At 39.0% G+C, this 8,541-nt stretch overlaps 1 protein-coding gene across 2 annotated transcripts; it reads left to right on the top strand.

Moving 5' to 3' along the window:
* The first annotated feature begins 4 nt into the window (after positions 1-4).
* On the top strand, positions 5-6,251 carry CCDC117 (coiled-coil domain containing 117). 2 transcript variants are annotated; one of them, XM_072415980.1, is made up of 6 exons: positions 5-229; positions 1,051-1,368; positions 3,106-3,156; positions 3,384-3,638; positions 4,244-4,384; positions 5,125-6,251. In XM_072415980.1, exons 2-6 carry the CDS (start codon positions 1,058-1,060, stop codon positions 5,366-5,368), a joined length of 1,002 nt encoding a protein of 333 aa, XP_072272081.1. In that variant the 5' UTR covers positions 5-229; positions 1,051-1,057; the 3' UTR covers positions 5,369-6,251. The 2 variants fall into 2 exon arrangements, with proteins under 2 accessions (XP_072272081.1, XP_072272080.1); XM_072415979.1 differs by having other exon boundaries at positions 1,047-1,368.
* Positions 6,252-8,541: the final 2,290 nt, after the last annotated feature.

Genomic DNA, 8,541 nt, shown 5'->3' with positions numbered 1-8,541 from the left:
TCCTCAGACAGAAGCCTTCTTCTATGGTGGCCGAGTGGAAACATTGAGAGTGTTCTAGAAGAACACAAGCTCCGCCCAACAATGGATAACTGCGGCTGAGGGAAACAGCGCGCGACATTTGTGTGACCGAGAACAGCTGAGGTGAGAGAGCGCGGCCTGGCCAGGGGGCATCGTGTGGAAGTGTAGAGTCCCCCCAGCGGAGAGAAGAGAGCTGACCTCCAAGTGACGGGTGAGTGCTACTCCGTGCACACGTGGGCTCTTGTTATTGTTCCGCATGTACTCTGCTCTGATAGTAAACAGCTGCGTGACAGCATGCGCGACGTGTCCCCAATTCACCCTGTGAGGAAAGAAGACCTGCACATTCCCAGGGTGCCCTGCACAGCTCTCTGTATGCACAGGTCCATGGTAATGTGCGGCACCTGGCTCCTAGGTGAGCTCTACAAATCTCCCTACATGCATGGTCTGACATTCATGGTAATGTGCAGGCACCTGGCTCCTAGGTGTGCTCTGCAGATCTTTCTACATACCTGATCTAAGGCCTGTGGTAATATTCAGACACCTGGCCACCAGAAGATCCATATTGGACAATGTTTCCATTGATTGCCGCCACACATTACAGATCTGTAGCCCATCTTGGCCACACACAGATGGATCCGGCGTGCTCAGAGGTCTGTGGTTGTCTCCCTGCCTCTGGCTGAGCCTGGTGAGGGGACATCAGTCAGTGCGGATCATTGTCCACATCTGATCACTGTGTGATAGGGCTGCATTGTGTTCTCTCCTCCATTGGCACAAGCATGCAGGTTTGCCAGATGTTTCTAGAATGTTCAGCCGCTGCATTATTGGCCAACACATTCACTCGTGTCCTAACTTGCCTTCACTTCTTGGTGGCATTGCCATGGCTTTCAGCACAGCTGGGCACTCCCTATCGTATGGCATATGCGTCTGTGATGTTATGTGTTTTCTGTCTTCTTCAGCAATCATGTTTTCTTTTTCATTCCTTTTTAGATTTGATTTTGTTTTGTAACATTTGTGTTTTCTTTCACAAGGAAGAGCTGGAATGGCTGCCGTGGACAGAGCTTTTAGTGCAATACCATTGTGCAGGATGGAATACCCACAGCAAGGCTCGTTTCTTCAGAGGACCAACGTGAACTCCCCTTTCCTCGATACATCTGGAAATCAGCATAACCTTATAAACAGTATTCCCCTTAATAGCAGCTTCAACAATAATGGCTCTTGCTTCAATGTGTGTAATTCATTTCTCACAAACCCTGTAACTGGAGAAGAAAGTCTGGGCATGTTAATGGGAAATGCTTTACCGATGGTGCAGAGTCCTGACAGGACACATGTTTTATCTCAGGCTTGTACTGGGTAAGTGTAAAGGTCAAACTAAAGTCTGTGTGTGAACCCCAACAATGATCATTTACTTCCCTTTAGAGTGTTAAATATGCAATGAAAAGTATTTTATTCTATCTGTCCATGGCACATTTTCTTCATCTCTCATGGACTCCTCACTTTTTCTTGGTCTACAGAACAATTACTTTTTTTTTTTACACCTAATACACATGGGCTGATATTACCACCAAGCTAATAAAATATTCATATTGCCAAAAGTCTGAAGTAGATTTTAAAGCATACCTATCATAAGCTCAACTTTTTGGTCCTTGGTTAAACCTGTTGGTGAAAACAAATGTCATACAGGTAATGTCTGTGCCTGCGGGGAAATAAAACACTGAGAATATGAACACATAGAAAAGCTGTATATATTTCTCCAGGTACGCTTTTTACTTTAGATTGATTTCTGAGAAAATAATTGTATCTGAAGTATGTTTCCGGTAAAGTGTACTTTCAGCTGGTTAACCAATTTTTCACTCCTGAATTGGAAAAGTGTTTGGATATAATGATTCAGTTGAAAGTACATGATAGTGTGCTGTGATTTTGAAGTACTGATGTGTTTGTATTGCAGCCAAGGGACAAAATGCTGCCATGTCGGAATGTGCCGTGTTTACTATAGTATAGCTAGTAAACCTGATGAATGGTGACTGGTGTAAATATTGATTGTACACAGCGGCTACTCTTCTACTATTGTACCAGACAATCAGGAAAGCGCAGCACATAATTGTTCAAGAATATTGCACACATTTTTACCAGCTGGAAAATCCTTTGGTACAAAAATGGCAGCAGATCTGTAGTTGTGTACCAGCCCTAAATCTTACAAAGGAAAGAGATGACTTACAATGTGCTGCCTGAACCCTGTTACTTTAATGTTGTGATCTCAAAACCAAGTCACGTTGTTGTAAATGCACCAGTATGTTGGCTTAGACATTTTTGGAATCTTTTGAAGACCAGAAAAAATTTTTTGATAATTGACCTGTACTAAATCAAGCTATAACTTTCTGAAAACCCAAATTAGAAGGATATCTTCGCATGTCTGTAGTAATAGTGAAGCAATAAACCTTTAGGGGTTTTTGCACAACTTGGTGAAAAAACATGCAGCTCCAGCAAAACTACTGATGTATGCCGGGGATTGACAAATTGCTCTGCCAGTAGCCACCTTTAGCCGCTGCACAAATCTTCAAATGCCAGCTGTGCAGCCAAAAGTGCCGCAGCTCTTAAATGGGAGAGGTTGGAACTACCCACTGGAACCTACTTTGCAAAACAGGTGCCTTAGCATCTTTTTTTTTTTCTGTCTGTCTGATATACAGCTCACTTTTGTGGTGGTGCCACCTTCCATACCATAAGCCTGGCTGTTGGTAAAGTTAGCTATCTTAGGGGTGTGCCAGTTATTTTATGTTAAGTCAACCAATCTATAAACTGATTTTATTGTTTCCTATAAGTTGCCCGTACAGCTAGGATAATCCAGATAGGTAAAGTTCCTACTAGAAGAGAGGGAAGGGTTTACAATATGCAGTGATTTCTTTCAGGGGACATTATAGATCTTGCTGTTCTTGGGATAGCATTTTCTTTTTTTGTAATTCAACTTGTTGGACAAAAAGTTATCATGGCAGTAAGATGTAGACTCATTTGTGTTTGCATCATGTTTTATTGTTAATGGAATTTTGTGTTTTCTCATACAGAGTTTACAATAATTTTATCTTCTACATTTAGGCCTGGTGGTCGAATAAGAAGGAAGCATAAACATGATCAAGATGACATTGAGTAAGTAACATTGTGTTGTGCTTTTATTTCTGTAGTTGATAATAAAGGTGCCTGGTTATATTACCAGAAATTAGGCTGGACATGTCCTGACGTTTAGTCAACTCACATTTTGTACTGGAGGCCAGCAGTGGTGACCACCAAGTTTTTCTTATGATGTTTAGTCATAAAAGACATGAGGGAGTTTGAGTGTAATGTGGGCAATGTTTAAGATCCTTTTTTTCCTCTAGCTGTCCATTAAAGAGGAGGAAGATCTGTGAGTCTCCCATTCTTGAAAAAAGTCAAGCTCCAGCCACCTATACTGGAGATACATCACAGCCGTGCTGGAGCCCCAGCCATCCACATGTCACCCCAGCAGCTGTAGCCCCATCACTGTGTATACCATCGCCTGAGATACAAGCACCTCTTCCGGAGGATATGGAGGAAACCACTATAGAATCTCAATCTGATGCTGCTCTTAGAAGGATTAGGGACATTGAAAGCAGGTAAAATATACTATTTATGTCATTAAGGATTCTTTGACATCCTGTTGATATTCTTTGACATCCTGTTGCTTTCTAGGGCATTAATTGTTCCACTGGCAGGATTGTGAACATAAAGTAAAAAATCTAAACTAATGCAGCTACTGTATCTAAATGTGTTCCATTTTTCCTTTTGGATTTAGATTTGCTTTTACAATTAATGAACAGACACGTTCAAGGCATTAAACTACTAGCAGTGTGCCCATTCTTTAAACCGCTCGTCTGAAAATGCATACAGTAGTGGCTCACATAGTATTTTATATTTCAGAGTAACCAGTGTTTACAAAATCATAAACACAGAATATTTACTGATGAATAATGTGACAGAGACACTTCTCAGGATTCCCCCTTTACTGAAATATTACATATAATGGGCAGCTTGTGGTACTTTACCTGTGTGGTAAAATGATTACTTCCTAAGTTGCGTGTTCCTGAGCTGCATGAGTAATCTAGTGGGGGAAAAAACTGTTTCCAATGTGTTGCTTCCAATATTTGGTAACATGTGTGTTAGGATTATGTGATTTTTAAAGGTCCTTTTGAAACAAAAATTATATTTATTTATTTTTTAGGCTAGTCCTTGACGAGGATGATGATGAAGAAGAAGACAGTAAAGATGACAGGTTGCCCACACTTGTAATGTCGGATATACTTGTTGAAAGCTTGAAAAAAGGTTTGGATGAATCCCTGACCAAAAAGATTGTAGATTCCATGTAAGTTTTTAATATTTGTTCTACAATTTTCTCCCTAGAAATGTTTTTTAGCCAGGTAGCATGAAAAAAAAAGTGGAGGTGGGGAAATGTGCAGGTGGTTCAACAAGTATCGGCTGGCATACAAAATGCCAACATGACATGTATTGCCTTGCCCAGTGCCCCGTACTTAATAACATTATAAACAACCACGGAAAAACAGGTTGGGTGACTATAAAAGGCGCCCAGATTATTTTATCCCTTCTGATTGTTTGCTTAAGAAATGAAAGCTGTTGAGAGCCCGTTTTAACCCCCTTATTACCATGTTTGGTTCACATCATTGATTGTGAGAGGGTTGTAAAATCGCCATCTCCAAAACTATTGTTTCCTGATGACCATCTATACATGTTATGATAGTATTGTTTACAAATTCCTATTTCATTTCAGATGTGTAAACCTTTTTCCATGTTCATATACAGCCCTGGCTGTCTAGTTAAGGGAACCATTTAGCATTACATGTTTTACATTGTACTGTTCTGTGTGGGTTTATCCTGCTATTTAGTGGTCTTTAATTGTTATCTAGACTAGGTGATTTTTTTTTTGTGTGCTGCTCCTCTGTCTTTAAGGGGCTTTCCTCTATTGTAAAAAAAACAAAAAAAAAACTACATGCGCAGATTAGCAGCACTGGATAGAACTGTAAAGCATAAAAGTAATGTTTTTTTTTTTTTCCTTAAGATATTGAATTTGTTGTATTTGTGTTGTAGGAATCGTCCATCTATGGAGATTGTCCTGTGGAAACCCCAACCAGAATTTCTTATCGATAAACTTCAAAGCTTTAGCAGTCGCCATGATGATGATGAAACTACGGCATCCACACAAGTTGCTCCTGAAATGCCATTCCTCAGACAAGTAGAGCCACTGGAGACAGACAAGCCACAGACTTTGAATTTAGACTGTAATATTGACCCTATGTGGGGCAGAGAAGAGGAAGAAATGGAACTTAGCTAGAACTAGCTGTTTCTTTTTTTTTGTCTGTGGTAATAATTTCAGCTCAAAAGTTGAAGCTGAAGATTTTTTAAGGAACTTTGCCAACCGTAAATGTTTGGACTAAATGTTGATGCACAGATTCCTACATTTCTCTGTGGAAAGTTCCTAATTGCCATTTTTTTGTGGAAATATGGGCTCTTCAAAAGTAGAGGAGTTCCAGAACAGGAGCTTTGTGTTACTTGATGGCTTCTTGGAATCTTACTCTTTGAACTGACAGATTGTTAATCCAGTATTCTAATTTGGGAATTCTTGCTTGAAGCAGAGGTTGTAGAATATGTACTTTTTGCAGAGCTGTTTTGATTTTGTGTTCATATTTTATTCAGTTTTTTGAATACCTTGAATTTTTTTTTGTGTGGTCTCAAAATGTACCTATGCCTAAACTATGAACTTTGAACTCTTTACATATTTTTACTGATGATAAAAGATCTTCAGAAGAAGTCATCTCTGAGCTCTCTTGCTGTATGTAAGGTGTAATTTATCACTGAAGGTCACGGCAAAGACTGAGAATTCCAGTTTCAATCATTAGTGTGTGCTTGGTTGCTTCATGTACACACTAATGGGCTGTCAGGCTGCCAAGATCTGCTCCCCATAAAGAGCTGTCATTTCAATTTTTCTGTTGTGAACTAAAATTTAATTTCTCTGCACTACCTGTAGATTTAGAGAGAAATGTATCTTATTGCTTGAATGTTTATCCCGAATATGTAAATAATGTATTGGGCATATTTTGGGTGTGGGTTCACTTTGAGACGTTGGATATTTCAGTTGACTACACAGTTATGTACAGTTATTAAAAAAATATTTTTGACACTATGCTTTCTGAAATTAAAATGTGTTCTTTTTTTAATTTTCTAGACTATTTGTTGGTATTTTGGCTTTCTTGTAATTGTTGTTGGTTATTATTATTATTATTATTATTATTATTATTACTTCTAATAATAATAATAAAAATAAACAGTATTTATATAGTGTCAACATATTATGCAGCGCTGTACATTAAATGGGGATTGCAAATGAGATACAGACAGTGACACAGGAGGAAGAGAGAACCCTGTCCCAAAGAGCTTACAATCTAAGAGGTTATAGCTTTTTTTTTTTTTTTTTTCCCAGAATTATTGGGGTCGTACAGCTATGTCATGGGAAATCATACCCAAGACTGGACAGGAACGAACAAGATATAAAACTAACTTTTACATATTTTCTTTTTAATTTTACATAGAATGGGGACAGTTAGAATCCGTCAGGATAGCGGTCAGAGTGAAGAAATGTGAGAACTTCTGTCAGGTTTTTCAGCTTTGTTTTTCGCCCCTTGTTCTTTGTGATCATTTGGACAGGAAAGTGAAGAGTAATATTTGCAATGCACATACAGGAAACTATTAAACCCAGCAGTCAGTAATGTGAGCTGGAGAATAAATTTGTAAAATGTTAAGACGAACATATCGCCAACTTTATTACTTTATATATAAAAGGGTGGCTAAAGTGCCCATCTCACACAAGCTCAGTGAAAAGGGCACATTGTTTTTTACGTTTTCTGGATGGTCTGTTACCTGATCGCAGGCCTCATGGATAAAGTCATTGACATTGTCCTTCTAACAAGATGATTATAGAATAATGTGGCTTTTCATACTTCTTGTAAATTTGTGTGAATTTTTAATATGAATAAAAAAAAAAACACAAATTCCTTAAAAACCCATAGGTAAAGGATTGTTTTAAAGTTGAAAAAAAAATCTATAATTTCTGGAGCCATCGGCCCTGTTGCAATCCTGTGAGGATTTGGGCTCATTGTTATATATCTTGAGTGAATGAGAGTGTTAAGTGATGGCCATTCCTAGATAGCGCCCACATGTAAAGCTCAGCCACCATAACTAAAAGCACTGAAAGTAGATCTAACGCTGAGAGATGATGAAAGCTGCCATTTCTGAGCTCATTCTATTGCTAATAGTCTGGATGAAACGTTTGGTCCCAGTAGTATCAGGCAAGCTGTATATTATAGAACCAGGTCAGAATATGCTTCTTTTATCTCCGTGATAGGTCCACTTTAAATGAAATAACAGCAGGGGGCCATCTGTCTGGGAAGGAAAGGGCTAGATCAACTTTTTAACATAGGGGAACCTCTTAAAAAATTTTTAAGGACGGAACTCCTGGTATAATTACTGTATCTACAGCTCACAGTATATTAGTGTTGTGGTCAGTAGGAAGAACCCCTCTCACATCGCTGGCTAGCGAGAAGAATGTCCCCCTAAAGAAAGCCAACAAGATCATTGGTGTCACCTAAACTGACCTGAGAGGCACAAACTGCTCATTGCTCAAAGAACCCCTTGCAACATCTGGAGGAACCCTGGTTGAGAAACCCTTGACCTAAATGAAGCTGGACTTCCTCAGCCCAGATATGAGATGGGACCTGTTGCTTTATATTTTAATGCACACTGTGAAAAAGCAACCCGTACAACTGTGGTAAAGTAGAGCTCCTGCTGTAGTTCAGCTTTAAGAAAAATGTGGGGATATAGTATGACCCATTAGGTCTTCAGACACTTGGCTGGCTCTGAAGGAAACCTGGAGCAGTTTCCTAACAATGTTTCATGGTAACATTTCAGTGCTGGTTCCTCTTAGGAACAGAAGCAGTTAAGGGGCAAGTTTAAACCTCATCGGAGGTACAATCATTAGGATGACCCATAATTGAAGGCAATTTGAGCTACATTATTTAATACACAATCAAAGTGTCGCTCACATACATGGTTTCCTGTGCTCCTAACCTTTTCTCTCTGCATGGCCCTTTAATACAATGTAATGGTTCCTTTACCTACTTTCTATGGCAGTTCTGTGCCCAGCTAATTAGTTAGGAGGGTCCCAGCTAATTGTATGCTTTTTTGATTGCTTCTCTATCTGTATAAAAAAAGTAGTATAGAAAAGTGCATGCAATGGCAGACTAACAGAAACTAACACATATAGATTCTTAAAAAGTTACATAATGATAATCCGTCTACAGCTCCTCCTTACTATAATTAATAAAACAAGGTTACATTCTGATGTCAAACCCCCTTCATGGGACTTTTCTTGCAGGTATCATTCTCTAGCACTAGATGGCGAAATAACCATAAATATCATTATACAGTACATATCAGTTATTTGTTTCCCAA

Source organism: Pyxicephalus adspersus, chromosome 6, assembly GCF_032062135.1.
Source record: "Pyxicephalus adspersus chromosome 6, UCB_Pads_2.0, whole genome shotgun sequence".
NCBI lineage: Eukaryota > Metazoa > Chordata > Amphibia > Anura > Pyxicephalidae > Pyxicephalus > Pyxicephalus adspersus.
This window is presented reverse-complemented; position numbering and strand designations above follow the sequence as displayed.

What these genes read in the sequence shown, in the direction of transcription:
- CCDC117 (XM_072415980.1), top strand. Translation starts at nt 1,058, where the DNA reads ATGGCTGCCGTGGACAGAGCTTTTAGTGCAATACCATTGTGCAGGATG. An exon ending in TTATCTCAGGCTTGTACTGG is followed by an intron (nt 1,369 to 3,105) that starts GTAAGTGTAAAG and finishes TTCTACATTTAG; the next exon opens with GCCTGGTGGTCGAATAAGAA. An exon ending in ATTAGGGACATTGAAAGCAG is followed by an intron (nt 3,639 to 4,243) that starts GTAAAATATACT and finishes TTTATTTTTTAG; the next exon opens with GCTAGTCCTTGACGAGGATG.